This window comes from Dermacentor albipictus, chromosome 2, assembly GCF_038994185.2.
Source record: "Dermacentor albipictus isolate Rhodes 1998 colony chromosome 2, USDA_Dalb.pri_finalv2, whole genome shotgun sequence".
NCBI lineage: Eukaryota > Metazoa > Arthropoda > Arachnida > Ixodida > Ixodidae > Dermacentor > Dermacentor albipictus.
This window is the reverse complement of record NC_091822.1, coordinates 151,886,115-151,908,382: the sequence shown is the minus strand read 5'-3', so window position 1 is coordinate 151,908,382 and position 22,268 is coordinate 151,886,115. Positions and strand designations below refer to the sequence as shown.

Genomic DNA, 22,268 nt, shown 5'->3' with positions numbered 1-22,268 from the left:
CTGGTAAGGTGTCTCGATGTCCTCCTCGCCCACCGCTCAGTACTGAGTGGAGACAACCGCGGCGTCTACCACGGCATTGGCCACGCGAATCGCGGATGCTTTGGTAGACGCCTTTGGCAGGTGCCGTAGGGACGCGTTGCCGGCGCTCCTGTCTCTTGCGTGCGGTTTGGCACTACTTTACTGGCCTTCCCCCAGCTCCGCTGGTCTCTGGTGTTTGCAATAGGTGATACCACGCATAATTTTATAACAATATTTAACAAGGTTTGACCATAGTATGACGTCTTTCTCTGCTTGATATTGCGGAAGAAAACGTTAAAAAAAGGACAGAAAACATGCGCCACAAGCAGTTGCAGACACCCACTTTTCAGATGGCTAGAATGAAAACCACTTTACCGCAGCCCGGGAAAAAAAAAGCAAGAAAAAAAAGGAAGAGCCGACACTAGTATCCCATGAGTCATAACAGAACTGTAATAATACTGTATGCCTGTGTTTGCATAGCGCAACATCAAAATTCGCTAAATAAACGTGACTTCGCGTCTGTGTAGGCGGTTCAGAAGACGCTGCACTTGTGCGTCGGGTTGAGCACGGTCTCCGGCGAGCAGTCGAAGGCCTGAGAGAAGCGTGGCACGTGGCGCAGCACGTCACTGCAGGGGTCTCCCTCGACTCCGGGCTCCTCCCGACCCGGGCACTTGACGAAGCACCACGTGATCAGAAGCACCTGCGCGGACGCGCGTTTTCCCCAAGCTCGTTAGCAGAGCTGCGTGTGCGAGAGAAACGCCCCAACGAGTTCAGCTTAAGCAAAGGCTCTCAATAAATCGATAGACTGCCGAACACAAGATCTCAAGACCCTCTCGGAGCGCACTTCCTGGACGGAAAAGGTTTTGCGTATCGGAGAAAACAAAGGCTAAGTTCTCTTCTATTGTTTTCGTCCAAGCAGGGAGGGAAGTTGAAGAGGGGGGGGGGGGAGGTACTACGGCCATGATGTCGCGATATATCACCATTGTTATATAGGTAGTGTCCCAATCCAGGCCCCAGCGATCGCTCCCACCCAGTCAAAGAAACTAGTCTCGAAGCCTATGCTTACAGCTGGTGAACCGAACTCGCCCAGCAGCCAAGAGCACAGGAGGCCTAGAGGCTGCTCCCGCTGCGCCAAAAATACGCGCTTCAACCGCTTTCGATTAAGCTTGCTTACTTACGGCTACTACTACTACTACTACTACTACTACACACACACACACACACACACACACACACACACACACACACACACACACACACACACACACACACACATATATATATATATATATATATATATATATATATATATATATATATATATATATATATATATATATATATATATATATTACAGCAACAGATCCTTGTTAAAATTGTCAATGTAAAGAACACATACAATTTTTATATGTGTAAGGCTTCCAATAAATCTTAGCTCAACCCACATAACCTAAGTTCTTATGCTGAGGGAGCCGTGCGAGTACGGTGATATGCTCGTCAACGCATTCCTGCTCCATGGTGTGCGTCTTGTTATTTGTAGAGTGCAGTGGGCCCTCTCCTAGCACTGTAGTTACATGGGTCGGATGACGCATCTGTGAAAAATGTCGCACTTCTAACGAATGAATAAGTAAAAACTTTTATTCGGAGAAGAGATCGCTCTATGTGGCCTGGCTATAGGGCACGGGGGCTGCAAGTGCGGGTTTATTGCGGCTAACAAAGAAATCACTGAGGAAGTCTAGAAGCGTACGGCGAGGGGCTAGTTGGTATGACATTATGAGAACAAAGAAAAACTGCGCAAAAAAGAACAAGACAGAGAAAGAACCGCTCGACACTGCGCCTGTGTCGTGTGGTTCTTTCTCTGTCTTGTTCTTTTTTGCGCAGTTTTTCTTTGTTCTCATAATAATCGCCGAGGAAGTTCCGCACCTGGATAGCCGACAACTGCGGCGTCACCAGCCAGCGGTCGTCCTCGCCGCGGCCGGACCGTACGAAGGCGTCCAAGACGGCCTCCACCGAGGCCAGCTCGGCCATGAGCAAGTCCGGAGAGGCCGGGCTGGCCGGCGACGTGGACGAGAACTTGAGGCACGTCCGCGACTCGTTCAGCGCCGCCTCGGCGTCCGGCAGGTGGCGGTAGAAGCGGAAAGCCAGCTCGGCCGAGGCGACGCCCACCTGAAGATAGGTCGTTTTCCACAGTTCGCAATAAGGGATCAGAAAATTTGGGCGTGGTAGTTCATAGTGTTTTTTTTTTGGTCTTTTTTCATTGTTTAACCTAGGTAGGATATTAGGCAGTATAGTAGCAAGAGCTTGGTGGCGCAACCCACCACCCCGTTCCAAAGGGGACGCTCATAACATCCATCCATCCATCCGTCGCACGAGTGGGCCCGTGAGTTGCTCTGACAAGAAAAGTTTCGGCGCACCAAACCGTCTCGATGGGACGCTGAATCGCCTTCGTTTGAAGCTTGAGCGACGCGGTGGAATGAGTGCGACTGCTCAAGAGGCATATGCATTCGTGAACGGAATAATCGTAAAGGGTTTAGTAACAACGGAGATCAAAAATAGCGCAAATAGTGCACCTCATTCCGCCCTCAACTCATCGATGCCCCTCAGCTGGGACAGCGACGACAGAGCGCCACGCCTTGCCACGATCGGAGTCCGGCCGTGGCCGAGTGTAATTTGTCTTCCATCTGCGTTATGCTTTTGCTCGCCGATTCATAGCCATACACAATCACCCAATGGCGCCGTACCTCCCGTAACGACGTCGCTGACGCCGCATACTGAAGTTAGGGCTGGCCCTCAAAATCTGCAGGAGGGGGAGATCGAGAGAGAGAGCGATCTACTATACGGTAGATGGTGACTTGTTCCCTGATGCATGCGGCGGAATATTATTTCATTGCCTCGCATGTTTTATCGCAGCATTGTCTACAGATCGGGAACAGTGCTCTCGCCGTTTTGAGAAAGCGTTTTTGAGGCACCTCAAGTGTAGAACGAAGTAGGGGCTAGCTACTCCGCGATGCGGCAGTGATTGCAGCATACTTTGGTATTTAACTCCCCTTTCGCAAATTCTCACACCCCACCGAATGGAGTCACGGAGATCGCGTTGTCCCACGTGATTTAAGCCGTAGGAATTGGCCCAGCAAGTGATCGTCTCGTGCTGGGCCGATGGAAAATTTTTTTGTAAAAATTCTGCTGGATCTCAGTGAAGTTCAAAACAAACTACACTTAAAGACCCGTTTCGTTCATAGTATACGCCTTCTATACCAGCCGGCGCAGGCAAATATAATGAACGAAACGGCACCTGAGCCAAGTGTTCGATTATTTCGCACATCGATTCTCGGCGTTCTTGCCATTCCGTCTGTGTAGAACATCTTGTTTACGGCGACGCTGACGATTATTTACCCTATGTCGCCAAAGATGACAAAACAGCAACAATTGTTGTGCCCTTTTACGACATCGTATGTTGACAATATCATTCTACAGCTTTGCCGCGTCCGTCCGATCTTCCATCTCGGCAAACATAACATTCAAAGAATCTTCACTTGTAAGTGAGTAGAAGTAGAAGTACCTGTTTAAAACTTTGAAAGTACGTTCTTTAAAAGATGTCTAGTTATAGTCTGAAGCCGGTAATTAACAAAGTAACAATAAGAAATCTTGGAAGCACGGGAGGGTGGATCTGGCTGAACAATATCTCGGTTAACGTCCCAGTGCTGGCGTCACCGGAGGTTGTTTCCGTAATCTTACAAAAAAATCCTCATGTGGAGAGCAGAGATATAGAAGTGAGATTTTGCAGACTAAATATACCATTGCTGCAAATAATTTCGGTAGAGCACGCGGGCGTGCCACTGCAGCTGGTTGAGGGCCCTCTCGTAGAGTCCTAATGCGAGCTTGTGGCACACCTGAGTGGCGTCGTGTGAAGTCTCCGACACCATGCAGCTAAATATTGCATGGTATATATATATATATATATATATATATATATATATATATATATATATATATATATATATATATATATATATATTTTTTTTTTTTTTGAGGGGGGACGGAGGTTCTGTCACTGAAGTGAATTCTCGCGTTTTATGTGCCAAAACCAGTATTTGATTATGAGACACGCCGGAGTGGGAGAACTCCGGATTAATTTCGACCCCCAGGGGATCCTTAACGTTCCCCCAATGCACGGTAGAAGGGCGTTTTTGCAATTCGCGTCCATCGAAGTGCAGCTGCCGAGGCCGGGATTCGGTACGCCAACTCGTGCTCAGCAGCGCAACACCATGGAAACAAAGCCACCGCAGCGGGTAGGGGGGAGGTCTGTCACTGTCTGCGTCGGCATTGCAGTGGTGTTCGTCTTCTCTTCAGGGAAATTTCTTGATATCAAAGAACCTGCTCCTTTCACATTTGTAGCGCAAGCTCAAACACGCTGCCAGCATTTTTACCCTTAAGTGGACAAATGGCTGCGCAATGCACTTACAGGCGGTGTTACAGGCGGTGTTATACAGGCGGTGTTAATGTCGCGCGTGCGAACTTGACCGTGCTCTGGATAGCACCGCGCCAGCGGAGCGACAGCCACTCGCTTGGACTTTCGCAACAGCCCTATCAGTACGCACACAAACCGCCAGAACCTAGCGTATAACAGCTCCGCTGTAAACAGACAGCAACGGAATGACTGAGGGTGGTCAGTTTGCAAGAGTTGAACAGTTTTGAACAATTAATAAAACGACGGGACAAGTCTAGAGCGTGTCAGAGAGAGTGCGAGAGAGGTGCGTCAGCATTACGTCGCACCTCTTTGAGGTCCCAGATTCACGATTTAAACCGCGTTAGCCACGAACATATGCAACTGACGGCGGTCTGGAGCAGATCACCGAGTCTTTGTTGCACTATATATATGCACACACACGAGTATATAATGCGTTAACATTACGAGCGTCAGAGGAAGAAAGTGTATGCATGGGAAGTGTGGGAAGCTGGCATCCCACACATCGCGTACTTTTTCCCCTCTGACAATCCTAATGCTAGCGAATTAAGAATCAATTTTCGTTATCTTTGGGTCTCCACTTTTGCACCCATATACCTTTCACACAATTTCACGACTTTCACAAACCCGCCCAGCGTCCACTTCGTGAGGACGTGACGCGCCGACGTACCTGCGCGCCCAGCCCCCCGTACTTGACGGCGGCCGTGATGCCGTCGTCGTAGAACGGCAGCACGAGCGTGAACGGCGACAGCACGAAGTCGCTCTCGGTCTCGTTGAGCGTGTAGAACATGCAGTCCTGGAAGGGGCGAGCCGACAGCGACCTCCGCGGGGCCACGTACCCCGGACTGCGCGTCAGCGACCACAGCGCCAGCCAGTTGGTGACCAGCGAGTCGCCCACCTCCGGCGGCAGCGCGACCTCCTCGGTCGACGAGTCCGTGGGCATGTCCACGAGCCGCAACGCAGGGTCCACCGTTTGCCAGCGGCTCGCGAACGACGTGTTGGCCGCGAAGGGCCTAGAGGACGAGGACAGGCGCCGCACGAAGGCCCCGCGCACGTCACGGACGAGGCTGTGCACGTTGATGTTGGTGTTGGGCCGCACGACGACGTCCGAGTCGTACAGGGCGAACACGAGGTCCCCCACGAACGTGTAGGTCATGGCGAAGCAGGCGCGGCCGTAGTTGAGCAGTGCCTTGCCCCGGTCGGCGCCGTAGTGGTTGAGTATGAGCTCGAGGTTGGCGAACAGCGCGGCGTAGCGCGCCGCGCACCAGGACACGTAGAGGTGCGTGTCTCGCTCGCCGTACCTGCGTCGCAGCTCGAGGAACGCGCGCAGGAACGCCGCGTTCGTCGACCTGAGCCGGATGCCGCGGTGGCCCGCCGCGGCCCAGTGTCGCGCCACGGCCGCGGTCCACTCGCTGCGGTTGACGAGTCGCTCGTCGTCGGCCCCGAGCGGCGTCGGCTCGAGGTGCGACGCGCCCCGGTAGGCCCTGCGCAGCGGAGGCAGCATCCTGTCCTCCACGGCCCTCATCTGTTCGTACGTCACGCCGCCTTCGCGTTCCCGCCCGTCGTCCGACTCAAAGTGGGCGCGGAGGACGTCGAAGAAGTGGCGGGACTCGTTGGCGGTGCGGAGGCTGGCCTGCCTGCCCAGCATCCGGGGAAAGGTGTGCGCCTCGCGTACGACGACGGTCGTTCGCCAGGAGTCGCTGGCGCGCTCTCCGCCGGCGGAGTCGTCGTCGTTGGCGCGGATCGAGACGATGGCGGGCCAGTGCAGCACCTCGGACAGGTAGAGCACGGTGCGCAGCACGTCGGGCGTCCCGGACATGAGGGGCCAGAAGACGCCGGCCTGGGCCAGGGCCTTCTTGACGTGCGGCATCTCGTTCCTGCCGTCTCGCACCACGGCGTCGCAGCTGCGGTAGAGCGTCGCTATGCGCTCGCGGTCCGAGCGACCTCGGCGGCCGCTTCGGGCGCCGCCGCCCTGCAGGTCGGTCGGGGTTCCGGCGGCGGCCACGGCGTTGCGCGTGAGTCGAGAGAGTCGCTCGAGCGCCGACAGGAAGATCTCGGTGCGCACCGAGTGGGCGTGTTGCTGCTGCCAGCCGTCGCAGACGAAGCGGGTGAAGCTGTAGCACGGGTTGAAGGACCTGCGATGCAACGGGACATTTGGTCGTCCTTGTCGGGAATGCTCTGGAAGAACGCACACACGTCTATATACTGGGCGACAGTCGAAGAATTCAGCACCAGCCTCGACCCGGCCACAAACAGCGCTGCACCTGCCCTCACTGCCTCCGTCCGCGCTCCGAAACGTAGTGCCCTACTGATGCCAGTGTATAGCGAAAGAATGTCGCCTGAACTGGGACATCGCGGGAGTTGGCGAGCGCAATGGGCAGACGCGCAACTGTACAAATGCTCTTCGAATTCGACAGGGGCGTATTTGCCATTACATCTTCAGGTTGTTGCTTACAATAAATTTGTGATATGTTTTCTCTAGATGCTAAGTGGGCTATAGTTCTGGTTTACACAAAGGAGTGAGGGACTGAAACTGACGAAACGTGCAGAACGTACACGGTGTCACGAACCTACATTCAGGTTCTGCGCGGTGCATTCTGTTCGCGGCCTTTCATTTCCTCAATGCGGAAACATAGCAACAAATTCAGCTAGTCAAAACCAGCGTAAACGTAGTCAGCTATAGACGCGTGTCCCATGGCCCGAACTGGAACAACAGACGCAGACACGCCGAGGCACCTGTTCATGGACTCCTGCAGCCTCCTGGTGAAGAGTCCGCAGGCGTACGAGCGGCACGGCTCGGTGCGCGTGCTGATGAGCGCGAACACGATGGACAGGAGCAGCGCCGAGCCCAGCACCACGGCCGCGATGCCCAGCGACGGCAGCAGCAGCATGCGTCGTGCCGACGAGGGCGCCTCCTCGGTGGCCGCCGCCACCGACTGCAGGGCCAGCAGCTGCGGCCGAACCTGCGCGCCATATGCAATTGCGAGGAGGGGACGATCACGTGAGGCTCGGTTTCATACAAAGCGAGCTTGTCGGTTCATACTATACACGTCGCTCCTCATAGGCGTTGCGCGAAGAACGGGACTAGAATATAGACAAACACGAGAGTTCGTGTTCGTCTAGTCTATATACAGGGTGCTTCTCTTTTAGCTGCACCAAAATTTTTGAAAGATTGCCTATGGCACATAGCACAATTCTAACCCTTGATCTAAATTTTAGCGTTCCTAACTAGAACGGCAGCAGAAATGACATAATCTAAGTGAGACGGGTGTCGTCCGCCATTTTATTCCTACTTCTTCCTTCTCACTTCTCCCCTAGCCCATTCCTTCGTCTTCTTTCATGCGTCCAGCGCAGACCGCTTCACTCTTCCGGATTTCTTTTAATTACACCTCCTGGGGTAATACTTGAATATGTTTCCTAAACGGCGCACTCCGTTTGGCCCGAGGTTCCGGCGTACCAGACATTCTTCAATATTCCATGCTGGCATGCAGTCTTAATAACTTGAAATGGTCCGCAAAATTTTGAATTTGAGGGCACAGCTCCTTTCCTTACAAGGACATAGTCTCCAGGCTGTATGTCCGGTATCTCGCTACTGTGCCTTTTATCAAAGTTTCGCTTCATGCGGCGCTTGTAGACCTCCTGTTCTTTGACAGTTTTCCTTACTTCCGCAAGTTCGAGGTTCTCTAGGAGACCTAGCTCACGATCTGCAGGAAGTATGGGCGCTGTACCCGAAGTTACAAAATGAGGGCTGCAGCCTAAACCCGTGGTGTATGATCTGTTGTGATGTTTCACAGCGGCCTCGAGACAGCACTTCCAGCCACCGGCAAAGTCTGGATACATCTTCAGATACTGTTTGATGTCTCGTATGGCACGTTCCGCTAGGCCGTTTGCTGCCGGGTGGTATGGAGAAGCATACTTTATCATTATGCCGTGCTCCTGTGCCCACTCTGATAACTTGGCACTCCGGAAAGCCGGCCTGTTGTCGCAGACGAGCGTCTGTGTGTTTAAAACATTCAGCTTTGAGGAGGTCTATTACGCTGTTTGCGTCTTCTTTGCCAGCTTTAGCCGCAATCGTCCTTGTGCACTCATCTATGGAGAGCAAAAAAGCTTGCGTTCGCTTGACTCCTTCCCCCTTCTTTTTGAGCTCCGCGAAGTCCAAATGAATTACTTCGAACGGGACGCTTGAATATTCAGGGTTTGTCATAACGTCTGTCGATTGCTTGAATTTAACTTTGTTCACCTGGCAGAGGTGGCATGTGCGGATGTAATGGCTGATGTTGTTTTTCATGCCCGGCCATGTGAATCTCATGAGCAATTTCTTATAAGTGCGCCAGAAGCCATCATGTCCACCCGATTCATGGTGTCGTGGTATAGATGAAGAATCCTTGGAATCATAGTTGGTGGTACGTGATACCTTCCATTGATAAACTGGAGCTCTTCTGTACCTTCCCATAGCTTAATATGATTGATTGTCTCTGGATTATTGCTTGATTCCTGTACAAGTAATCTTGATAGTGCGTCAGCGTCAGTGAGGAGTGGGCCAGGACGGTGCGAAATTACGAAATCAAATTGTTGCAGATAGTTCACCCATCTAGCAATGCGGCCTCTTGGCTGGGCCATGCTCAGAAGTTGAGTCAGTGCTTGATGGTGCGTGAAAAGTATGAATTTGGCACCTTCCAGGTAAGTACGAAAGTACTGCACAGCTTTTAAGACGGCCAGAGCTTCCTTTTCTGTGGTACAGTAATTGATTTCGGCGGGTTTCAGGGTATAGCTGTAGTACCCCACGACGTAGTGTTTGGCTTGATCAGCTTGTTTGGATGGCTTCTGGTATAGAACTGCGCCGGTAGCATAATGCGATGCGTCCGTGTTCAGCACGAAAGGCAAAGAAAAATCCGGTATTCGCAAGATGGGGTCCGACGATATTAGTTTTACAAGCTCACGATAGACAGCTTCGCACTTCTCGTCCCAATGAAAAGGCACGTCTTTCTGAGTTAAACGTGTGAGGCACCTTGTTCTCAGTGCGTAGTCTTTGATAAACGCCCGGAAGTGTCCTGCAAGGCCAAGAAAAACGCGCAGGGAGTGCACATCATAAGGCTTTACCAGCTTGGAGATTCTCTCTACCGATTCCTGCTTGGTGCTTTTAGTCTGTCCATCAAACACCCTGCCAAGAAATACTACGGTATCTTGAAAGAACGCACTTTTCTTGAAGTTGACTTTGAGTTGGGCAAGACTGAGGGCATGAAGAACTTTTGAAAGATGACTACGGTGTTTGTCCTTTGTCTTTGAGTAGATGATGATGTCGTCGATGTACACATTGCAAAATGTGCCCAGGTACGGTTTCAGAATGTCCGTCATAATCTTCTGAAACCACGCAGGGGAGTTTTTCCAACCAAATGGTAGGCGGTTGTACTCAAACAAGTCAAATGGGGTTATGAACGCGGTGTACTTCTTCGTTTCTTCACTTGGTGGAATCTGCCAAAAGCCCTTGCAGAGATCTATTCGTGAAAAACAATGGCAACCACCGGTTTCGTCAATGATGTCGTCGATTCTCGGCATTGGATAAGGTATCAATTCAGTTTGATGATTGAGAGCCCGGTAGTCTGTGCAGAGGCGGAATGTCCCGTCTTCTTTAGGTGCAATAGTTATAGAAGAAGCAAATGGTGATACAGAAGGCCGGATGATACCTACGTCTAACATTTCTTGCAACTCCTTTTTCAGCCACACCTTTTTATCTCTGGACATATTATAGGGGGTTCTACGAACCACTGTTTTATCTGCGAGCTCGAAAGGAACGACATGGGATTTCATTGCTGGAGGGTAGCTTCCCATGCATATAAGCTCTGGGTACTTATTCTTGATGTCTTCCTGGTGAAAAATTAGCCTTGATACACAAGGTTCTTCACCAGGATCTTCTGTTCTTATCGTGCCTTCGGCCATTACCTTGTCATCCCAATAGTGGTTCATCTTAAGTTTTTTCATGTCTGGACGGGACAAAAGAAAATCGTAGGTAACATTGGGAATTTCCAATACGTCACTGGAACTAGCATTTCCTTGAAATTCAATAGCCAGGGTTACCCATTCGCTATGCATGGTCACTGACCCATCGTAGGCTTGGACACGCAATGTTCTACCAGCGTGCAGACGACTGGCATCCACTCGAGTATTGTTGATAATAGATACCGAAGCTCCACTGTCAACGAAAGCTTTCATTTCAATGCCATCTACCTTAATGGGGGCATGTAATAAGCTTGACGACACCAAATACACTGTCTCACTGAAGCTCTTTGTCTGGGGCTTGTGATGCACGGTAGACAGATTATGTGGAAGTAGGTTGCCGTGAACTGCGGTAATTGGTTCTTCACCATCCTCACAGTCATGATTTACGCTTCCCAGAGATTTGTTTATGAAGCTGTGTTCACATTCAGTTGACGGCAACGACTCTAGATGCTCACTCAGCTCACGAGCATCAAGTTGCGCTGTTCTACCATCTGCCTGTCTTCTCGATGTAATTCTTGGCACTGAGGTCTGTAGAAAGTTCTGAAGGTCATCAAACGTTCTTGGACCTTTGAGCTGGACATGACTACGGATCTCGATACACAACCCTTGCGTTATCAAAGCTACAACAGCAGAAAGACGACAGCTTCGGTTCTGCAGAAAACAATAGGCGACGCTTCTCAAGACAGTACTCAAGCAGAGAGCCACCTGTATAACTGAACCGTAGTGCCGCATCCCATCTTTCTACTGCGTTGCCTTCGAAAGCCCCTAAAAAGTTGTTTTTCCACAGTTCCCAACATGTTGTTCCATGATCCATGAGTTGCACGTCATACCATTTTCTGGCTATACCGCCCAAATAGCGGCGCATATGCAAAATCTTTGTGTCGTCGGAGTGCCACATATTTCTGTCACAGGCGTACTCGAAAAACCACAGCCAGTAGTGTGCATTTTGCGAGTTTCCTTCAAAAACATCTGGTTCAACAATGCTTAGTGCTGACTGGCCTCGACTAAGCGCTTGGACGAAAGTTCTCATTATTTCGATCTGTTGTATAATGTTCCTTTGCAGTTCCATAACAGTCAAGTCTAGGCTCACCTTCCCGCAGGCGTTTCCTCTTTGAGGGGGCCACGTCGTATGGGTTCCAGAACGAGTTCGCTCAGTGTCTGCAGTTGTAGATTCACTGTCACCGATCCTGTTTGCACGAGGGCTTGGCGGCTGATTGCAGCTTGTTGCAGCACCACGTTGATCAGCGCGGTAGAACTAACTTCAAGAGGAAGGTCCGTCGCTGGCTCACCGTGCACTTGGTATCGGGTGAACACAACAGACTCCGATGACGCCTGGTCGACGAAAAACGTCACCCGCATGGCTGGTCTTCGAAAACTGTCGGCTGCGCCAAAATGTAGCGTTCCTAACTAGAACGGCAGCAGAAATGACATAATCTGAGTGAGACGGGTGTCGTCCGCCATTTTATTCCTACTTCTTCCTTCTCACTTCTCCCCTAGCCCATTCCTTCGTCTTCTTTCATGCGTCCAGCGCAAACTGCTTCATAAATTAATCGATGGGGCGGCCATTGCTCCTACGGGAAATCAAAAAGTTCAATTGAATAATTGACGTAAGTACGCTAAGTAACTCTCTAATGAATCACCTTACGCCACGTATTTCAACCTACGAGTCATAGCCACTGAGTTCGGAGGGCGTATCCACTTGGAACGAATTCTCTGACGGAACCAGTTCCAATATATTTATTTTCAGTGTCCATCGAAATGCATTGGCGTTCCAGTTACTTTTCTAAGAGACCGCTGTTTTCTGCATTGAAGCACGAAATTAACTGGTACACCAATGCATTTCGACGGACACTTTGAAAATTAATATCTCGGAACTGGTGCTGTCCTGAGAATTCGTACCGCGAACGTACTGAAAGTGCGTTCTGCCCCATTCGCACTCTGTAATATTCGTGTCCTCTCCGAGTGCAATCTGCACTGGGACGCCATGCAAACCGTTTGGCCCGCGCACAGAGAGTTCGCCACAAAACATTAGAAATGACTCGGGCGCTAGAGTGCGTCTTTGTGGGAGCTGCAGGCATGGTGGTTCGGTCAGCGCGAAAATGATGGTTATTACACACCCCTCAACTCCGTTCTTTTGGCTACGCCAAGCATCGTGACTCTGCAAATTGGTCATTCAAAATACAAGATAATGATAAGTGCAACGACGCACAATGGTATAACGTACACGTATGCCCGCTGGGTTTTATTGCCTTCTGGGTTTAGAAAAATAGGACCGGCTTCGAAATTCAGGCCCAATTCAAATGCAGAAATGGCGTATACTAACAATAAATTCACAAGCACGTATATAAAGCAGCAAACACAAATATCAGGCTGATCCATTACTCCCACAGTACAGTCTAACCACTGCGGTGCCAGAGATCTTTCTACAGCAGAGTATATGTATAGGAAACTATGCTCCCTGCCAGTGGCGTAGCCAGAAATTTCGTTCGTGGGGGGCTCACTTTGCAGTTCGGCCTCCCCTTATAATTTAGTCAAGGGATAAAAGGATATATGTATATATATATATATATATATATATATATATATATATATATATATATATATATATATATATATATATATATATATATATATATATATATATATATATATATTTCTGTCATTCAACAACCTTGTTTACATTTTCGTACATATGCAACGACCAGGGGAAAATCTCAACGACGCTGTCCTTTGTTAGAATGTATTGAGCAGGAGCAGCTGTCACCGGTTGTGTATTGCGAGTAATTGCTCGGAAATTATAGTCGCAACAGAGAGCACATATAAAAAGCAGGAGTTCTGCAAAATATAGGAGGGCGAGTCAAATGAAAGTGAGCCAATGCGAATATATGACAAACGGGGTACTTCATTTAAAAGTAGTCACCATGAGTATTTAGACACTTGTCATACTAACGAGTCGCGTGATTCCCGTCTCATAAAACTCCTTGAGTTGCTGCCTCAAAAATCTGTAAATGACTACACGTCATCTTCCCACACGAATGTGGTTCCCTTGAGCAGTTTTTTTCAAGTTTTACCAAATGTGGAAGACGCAAGACAACAGGTCTGGGCTGCATGAGGGATGTTGCAGCGTTTCCCACTTGAACTTTGCCAGTTTTGTATTAACCACATCAGCGACGTGGGAACGGGCAATGTCGTGAAGCAAGATGTTCCCAATGCTCAATTTTCCACGTCGTTTGTTCTTGATTGCGACACGCAGCCGATACGACCTTTCACAATATCTGAAACGATTTAGAGTTTCTCCAGGTTTAGAAAATTCGATCAATAATGGCCCCTAACGATCTAAAAAGAAGTCAACATGACAGCCTTTGTTTTCCTTGGGAATGGTGAATTCAAATGTTTCCACTGTAAGCTTTGCCGTAGTGTTTCAGGCTAGTAGTAGCGGCACCACGAGTCATCCCCGGTCACAATTGCAGACAAAAAGTCGTCACCCTCATCTGGGGTTCTTTGACGTGCACCTAAATCTAAGTACACCGGTGTTTTCGCATTTCGCCTCCATCGAAATGTAGCCGCCGTGACCGGGATTCGATCCCGCGAACTCGTGCTCAGCAGCCGAACACCATAGCCACTGAGCAACCACGGCATTTTCATTTGTGTTGGGGGGGATTGCACAGTGGCTTTGGCCCGGCCATGGATCTTCTTTGTAACTTTCATGTCCTTCTTTGAACAGTTGGCTACAACGCTTCGCAGTGGCCAATGAAACGCAATGTTCAACGTATACGGCAGCCATACGGCGAATAATTTCTTTTGGGGAAACATCTTCATTTGTCAAAAACCTCACGACATCAAGCTGTTCAACTTTTGGAGTGTCCATTATGCCACGCAACCATGTTCAACCCAGTGTATGAGAGCATTAAAGAACATTTAACCTCACCTCTGCATGTCACCTGCAAATGAGATGCGTATGTGCTACGCGCATGCCTCGAAAATAATGAACCGAACCATCATTGCGCGGGTTGAAGATACAGCTTGATACAGGGCAAAAAATTGTCACTGGAAACAAAGTTCACTGTGCATATACACAAAACCTCGCAACAAGATATTTAAATATACGTATAAGTCTCCAATAAATCTACGTACTTAAGAAAAAGTCACTATATATAATGCGTCAAACAAGGCAAATAAGCAGGTTGCGCAATCACAGATTCACAGATCACACCCCCCCCCCTCCCTCCACTCCCAAGATGTATCGCGTGCGACGGAAGGCGGCGCGCTTTCTCCCCGCTTTTCTCCCTTGCGCACACAAGACTCATCGTCGGCTCACCCCCTCCCCCTCCCCCCCACGCTTTCATTCGCACATAGAGCATGCGGCGCGTGGTCACGATGTTATCGCCCTTGGCCTTTATTTTTACGGAACATGCGGGCAACAGCAGGAATGCGCCTGGAGTCTTCATGTAGCTGCTATTGCAATAATATAATAGTATCCGGCAACTGAAGCGTCCCGTGGCCCATTACTTTCCGCAAAAGAAGTAACAAAATCGAACTTTCACCATGCGACAAATCGCTGCGCCGCAACAATGTCCTCCTTTTTTTCTTTTGTGGGGCGGGGGGCGGCGAAATAGAATAACGCAAAGGAACGCATGTTGTCTGCAATCGAATGCCTACTTTGGTCACCTAGTGTGGCTACCGAAGGAATATCGAAGAAAACGTGTGACGCTAGGTCCACAGAAAACCTTACGCATAATGCACCGGCGAGACAAAATTTTCCGGAGAGGTTGCGCTCAAGCGAACTCGTTGCAATCCGTCGAGTCCCCGCAGTGCTGGCGGCGAGGAACTATGCATTGTTTCTTTTTCTCGTCTGCTAGCCAGGAAGCGTCCAAAACTCTGCCAGACGAAAATGCAGTCGGCCAGAGAAAAGGAACGCGCATCCAAGTGCGTAGCGCGGTTGTTGATGCAGCACGAGAAAAACGCATGCGCTCTGACTGGATCGGCAGCCCGCGGGTTGCGAGAACAAAAAAAAAAAAAAAAGAGGAAAAAAGAAAAAGAGAAAAAAAAGAGAGCGAGAGGCTCAATGCATCCTGGCGAATAAAAGTCTAGGTATAAAAATAAATAAGAACTTAGTTACAATGGTGGCTTTAGTGCGTTGACATGGATGCTTTGGCGCAGGTGAACAAAAAAATTTTCATTATCTTTTCTGTGACCTGACGGCACAAATGAACCACCACAACGCTTTGTCTCATCGGACCTCGCTGGGTGCTTTGTCAACTTGTCTGATAGCATGTTGATTTGTCTTGTCTCGTAGTATGGCCCCATGTACGACTTTAGAAAAGTCGATGCACCTTTGGCGTCAAATGTTTACAACAGCATTAAACCCACAAAGTTCCGTAATTGAAAATCTAAAGCACGACCTCGGAAATGTCAATGCACCTTTCGCATCAAAATGTTATGAGAACTTTATACCCACAAAATTTCTTAATTGAAATCCACGCGCTCCGTAGATTCCGCGGCCTCCGCAAGATGCCGAGACGAGCGCCCGCTCGCCATCAGAACGCCCTTGAAATTTTGTGCTCAGTGGGGCTCCTTGCGTTACGATATGTGACTCCCGATGCATGGGCGTTGCCACGAAATCCAGCCTGATTTCGCAATGTTGCGCTTAAATGTCTCTTCAAGCATGAATTAAGGACATTCTAGACGAAATTGAGCATGATTTCCGGCGGCGGGAATTGTTTTGGTCGGCGGCGCATGACAGCACGAAAAAATTTCGGAGGGGGGGCTGAAGCCCCATAAGCCCCCCCCCCCCCCCCTGGCTACGCCCCTGCTCCCTGCGTCCCGTCTGCGCTGGAACGCCGTGCGAGCCGTTAGGCCTAGCCAGGTATACTCAACATCTCAGTACATTCAACACAGAGAGAAAGCAGCCTCACGTCGCGTACCTGAGCGCTGTAGCCGCTCGTCTCCATGACGGTATGTAGCCCCTGGGAGGTTTCTCGGATAGCAGAGATGCAAAATCAGAGAAAAAAATTATGTCAGCCAGTCGCAGCTCTCGGGTTTGAGCAGGTTCACGCGCGACCTCTCCTTCTTCTTGAGCTCGAGCTCCTCCCTGTTACTTTTTCTTCTTTCGCTTCCAGAATGAAATAGAAGAGAAAGGCGACGCATAAGCAAAAAGGTTAAGCCTTGAATTCGTTGATCAGCGACGGAAAAGTTAAACCTTTCCGACGCTGTTAATAATCCACTGTTAATATTCAACGGAGGTAATTCTAGAAAATTATTCAATTATTCAAATATTTTTGGTGTGTATATGTGCAGCGCGACACAGACGCGGATCAAAGAGTGAACGCAGTGTCGCGCTGCACACATACTCCCCAAGAATGTTTAACCTACCAACTCACCCAATTCGCTGTGCTGCTTCAAAACAGTGTCTTCAAAACAGAGTAAACACTATCCGTATTTTTAATTTTATCTTTTTGTCAGCGTTCTAATTTTCATGTAACGTTTATGTGCTAGTGTTCATTTTTTCGTAGTACGTTGAATGAGACTTTACCCTATGCAACCTTCGCGTATAACACTGCTGTACAGGAGACTACACAGTTTACGCCGTTCGAACTTGTATACGGGCGTCACGTCACGTCCACACTTGACGCCATGCTACCTCTGGCTGATATTAGCCCGACCAGCAAACACGCGGAAGAATTCGTACAAAGAGCCGAAGAGGCATGCCAGCTTGCTCGGCATCGTATCCGGAGCCAACAGCATACCGACACCCTTCGCTACAACCAGGGTCGACGCGACGTCCATTACAATACCGGCGCGTTCGTTTGGGTCTGCACGCCCATCAGACGCCGTGGACTCTCGGAAAAAGTTGCTGCGCCGGTAGTTTGGTCCCTGCAAGGTTACACACCGCCTCTGTGACGTCACCTACGAAGTCGTCCCTTGCAGTTCTGACCCCGGTTCGCTCCGTCGTCGTCCTCGCGCTGAAGGTGTTCATGCAGTGCGCAGGAAACCCTACTATGCGCGCACGTGAGCGCCGAGATGCACCTGAGGAGCTCCACTTCTTGTCGCCGAAAGAACTTCTTGACGCGACCGGGACGGTCGCTTTCTGCGGGGGGCGGGGGGGGGGGAGGGGGGTGGCTTAGAACTGAGGTGAAACAGCGCGAAAAAGACGAGGACACAAGGAAACAAATACCACAGACAAGCGCTGACTGCCAACTGGAAGTTTATTTGAAAATCACCGGACCTTTATAGCTTCATCAGCATAGGCATGCGCACATCATTCACAAAAACATCTGCAAATCATCATTTTAATCTTTCTTCCAAAAATGTTATTTCTTTTTCCGACAAGGCAAGAGAGGGAGTGCTCACACATTTATCGCCTTCCTTTCTTATATGAAAGGCCTCTATTATATCCCTTTCCTTCTTGCTCTTTCCTTTCCCTATGAATTTAGTCTTTTCAAATATGGGGGTGCATTGACACTTGTTGCAGTGTCCAGCTAAATGACTCCCATAGCCATTCTTTAGGTTAGTGCTGTGCTGACGAGCTCTTTCATTGAAGCACTGTCCCGTTTGACCTATATAAGATTTCCCACAGCTTAGCGGTATTTGATAGATGACATTGCGCCTGCACTCAGTGAAACGTGTTTTATGATTAGTGGTGCACAAGTGCCTTTCGCGCTTGTTCATGCGATTGCATATCGAGGACAACTTGCACGGGGCACTGAAAACCAAATTAATATTATGTGGTGGCAATTGACACAATGATGTGGGGCTCCCGCACCGCGGGACGGCGCGCGCAAAGGTCGGCGCCATGAAAGACGGCGAAGCGCGGGAGCTGCACGTTCTCCTCCTGGCCCGCCATTAAACGGAAGCGTCTGTGTTGTAAGACTCCGTCTTCCAATCTACGTTACACTGTAACTCTATGAATATTAACGAATGTAAAATAAAAGCTGTTATCTTTCGGGCCAAAATTTTAAACTCTCATCCTGTAGACCTTTTTGACCATTTTGAGTGCCTCGGCGTGACATTTACTGCACACATGTCCTGGGAATCCCATGTGAATTTACTAGAAACAAATCTTGCTCGAATAACTGGAATCGCCTCAGATACATTCTTTCTGCACCACTTAAAATACTTATTTATAATTACTACATTCTCGAACCTACAAAACAATTTACGTTATGCAGAAACGATACCAATCTACCATTCAGAAACTATTACCAATCTACTGATCCTGATTTATTTATTTGTTCCACTGCTAAACTTAGATATATGCTTGCAGAAGAATAAAACTTATTTACTAACCCTGGCATTAATGTATTTATTTCATTTTTTTCTAGTTATCGTGTTTTACTTTTGTTCTGCACTGATCAAGTGTTTACATTCGATTATCGACTGTTTTTCATTGCTAATGCCCAAACCCCGCTCATTGCGTGGGGCTGCGGACTCGTCAAGCCGCCTGCTGGCAGCTTTTCTGCCGTTGTCCTCCATCTGCAAGGTACAAGGTGGAAATAAAGATTTGATTTGATTTGATAAAGCTATATTATCCTCACTTGGTATAGCTATATGCTAATTTGCTATCGAAGTCGATGCTTCGCCTTTCGGGCGGAACTGCAACTTTTCGTATTTATTTTTTTGTACGGGACCACCATGCGCCGCCACTAGCGCCGCATTTCCCATGCATCCATCGTCGTCTACCGCATCTGGCGCATTTCCCATGCATCTACCGCAACCGCTGGACGTTCACATTCGCAGGGCCGGGATGGCGAGTCGATGTCTTTCTGTCTTACCTCTGAATACTTCCGCGCGGTGATTTCCGGCCCTGAGCAACACATGGTCCATGACGTGCTCCCTGTCCATCAAATAACGACGTACACCCCTGTCACCCTCGAAGACTTTCTGATATCGTTCGGCAGGTCAAAGCGTATAAGGTGAGAGACGATTACAAGAAGGATGCCTCCTTAAAGGTACGCCCTCCGGAGGGTGCCTCATATCTACAGATATAAGAAACCCGTGTCATATGAATGTTTCATTTATTGGTACGACATACGCCAGTGCCGTGACCGAGAATATGAAAAATACCGGCTCCGTGATGGGAGGTCTAGGTTTCGCAATTTTCATTGCACATGTGTGAATGAGGATCCACTCGGCCAAGACAGTCTTCCGAGGTTAATGTTGTCGTGCATCGACATCCATGCATTTGGGTCGATTACTGCGAAATATGCACCGGTGGGAATGCTGCACAGAAACGCCGCTAGATAGTCGCGGAATGAGGGCAAGGAGAGTGCGGAGTAGCGCTCAGATCTGTATTCGCCGACAACCTATAGACTGGGTGGGGCGAGGAAGGACGGGAACTCGACACGTTCTCATAAACGTTACTTGGTTGCACGAGTCAAATAGCTTTGATTCAGTTCAAAAAAAGAAAGAGAGCGGTAGCGCCTATCTGACAACGGCTGTGAAATGTCACCAATTTGACCCAACGTTTTGCCACCGTGAAAACGAGTTAACTGTGAAGTTTGCTCGTCCCTCAGTGGATTGTGACTATATCGCACACCTATCACGCCTATCTATGTGTTCGTCCTGCCATCTCGGCGCTCTCACGTCAAGCCTAAATATGTTTTCATTCCTTTATTTTTATTCATTTAATTTTTTTTTTTGAAGAGGGGGTAGTCCCACATGCTGTGGCACAGCAAGGGGACTAAAGAAGAACAGAACGAGGTTCGCCTCGGCATCGCGCGTCAACGATTACGTTTCGTGAAGTGCAAACGTCATATATATATATATATATATATATATATATATATATATATATATATATATATATATATATATATATATATATATATTATTATTATTATTACGATATCATCGAGCGATGCTCACGAGACAAGCCGCCGCGAGAACGAAGAAGAAGTTGGTCGGTGCCCTTGGCACGAGCGAGTGTCAGCCTGGGGCTGCCTGGCTCCAGTGTAAATAGCGTGTAAATATCATCTTTCGTCTGTGTCTTTCCACGCGTACAATTTCCGTTGGAGGTCAGCGATCCCCGTCCTCACCACGGAACTCCGAAGTGGTCGGCACACCGAGCTTGTCACCATGCCTCCCGGTGACGAGCCCGCCTCTGCAACGGCTTCGGCTTGTCCGACTGCTCCAATCGTCACGGTTGCCCCACATCGTGACCCAGGTGTTTGTCTGGCCTGGAGGGACAGGATGTCGACGACTGGATCAAGCTCTATGAACACGCCAGTGCTAATAACTGGTGGGACCCAACGATCATGCTCGCCAATATCATCTTTTACCTCGGTGGCACCCCACGCGTGTGGCACCAAACGTATGATGACGAAATAACCAGTTGGGACAGTTTCAAAGAAAATTTGCTACGGGAACTGTTCGGCGACCCCATCGGGCGCAAGGCTGCCGCGAGAAAGGCTCTTGCGTCTCGTGCCCAGTCAGCTACAGAGCCATAAGTTTCCTACATCCTCGACGTCTTGGCTCTATGCCGTAAAGCTGACGATCATATGTCCGAAGCAGATAAAGTGGCACATGTGCTGAAAGGCATCGCCGACGACGCTTTCAATTTGCTTGTTTTCGGCAACGTCTCGGCTATCGACGCCATTATAAAAGAATGCCGTCGCCTTGAACAGGCTAAGAGCCGCCGTATCTCAAACCACATTGCGCGGCTACCCAACACTGCTGCTACGTCGACATGTGAGGGTCGACCGCGTCAGACCACTACATGTGACGACGTCACCCGTATTGTTCGCCGCGAACTCGAGGCCGCCTGTTCGCCAGCCTTCTCCACGACGCCTCCCGATCCGCCAGCAACCACCATTGCGATGATTCAGGCCGTCGTCAGACAGGAATTTGAAAACATGGGTCTGAACACCGTGTGTTCCACGTCTCGACCCAGCGTTCCCCAGTTGTCTAGTGGCCCTCCTCGGCTCCGGCAGTCCTTTTCTGCCACATCTCGCCGCAACCCGTCCGAATGGCGTACCCCTGATGGTAGACCGATCTACTTACACTGCTGTCGCATCGGCCATGTCGCCCGTCACTGCCGCAACCGATGGCCACCACCTCCTCGGACTTCCCGCACCTTTGGACCTTCACCTCAACGCCATACATAAAGAAAATGGTTGCGACGGACCTGTAGGCTGATGACCTTTGCGAAGTATTATCGTCCTGCCGCGATATTTTCGACTTCGACGATCGCCCTTTAGGCCAGACGCTCGCGCTCAAGCATCGGATTCTTACTGGCGATGCTGCGCCTATTCACCGACAACCGTATTGAATTTCTGCGTCGGAACGCCGAGCAATTAATTCAAGATGAACAAGGACGGCACGTGGCGTTTCTGTGTAGACTACCGTCATCCGAACAACATTACTAAGAAGGACGTCTACCCCTTCCCACGTATAGACGACGCCCTTGGCTGCCTGCACGGTTCCAGCTATTTCTCGTCTATTGATCTTCGTTCGGGATATTGGCAGATTGCTGTTGACGATATGGACCGAGAAAAAACCGTGTTCATCACACCTGATGGCCTATACCAATTTAAAGTAATGCCGTTTGGATTGTGCAACGCCCCTGCCACCTTTGAGCGTATGATGGACTCATTGCTTCAAGGTTTCAAATGGTCCACATGCCTCTGCTACCTCGAACGACGTCATCGTCTTCTCGCCAACGTTCGACACTCACCTTGAGCTTCTCACAACTATACTTGATGTATTTCGCAAGGCGAAGCTGCAACTTAACTCGTCCAAATGTCGTTTTGGCCACCGACAAATTACTCTTCTGGGCCATCTCGTTGACTCT

General features: G+C 49.5%; 1 protein-coding gene across 3 annotated transcripts; it reads right to left on the bottom strand.

Annotated features, from left to right (window-relative positions):
* Positions 1 to 445: 445 nt before the first annotated feature.
* LOC135899853 (uncharacterized) lies at positions 446 to 16,556 on the bottom strand. Of its 3 annotated transcripts, XM_065429244.1 has the most exons (6): positions 16,405 to 16,550; positions 11,571 to 11,862; positions 7,220 to 7,446; positions 5,154 to 6,618; positions 1,942 to 2,184; positions 446 to 718 (listed from the first exon to the last, which is right to left on the bottom strand). In XM_065429244.1, the coding sequence occupies exons 3-6, from the start codon at positions 7,372 to 7,374 to the stop codon at positions 551 to 553; spliced, it is 2,031 nt and encodes a 676-aa protein (XP_065285316.1). In that variant the 5' UTR covers positions 7,375 to 7,446; positions 11,571 to 11,862; positions 16,405 to 16,550; the 3' UTR covers positions 446 to 550. The 3 variants fall into 3 exon arrangements, with proteins under 3 accessions (XP_065285316.1, XP_065285314.1, XP_065285315.1); XM_065429242.1 differs by lacking the exon at positions 11,571 to 11,862 and having other exon boundaries at positions 16,405 to 16,556; XM_065429243.2 differs by lacking the exon at positions 16,405 to 16,550 and having other exon boundaries at positions 11,571 to 12,026.
* Between the last annotated feature and the right edge of the window lie 5,712 nt (positions 16,557 to 22,268).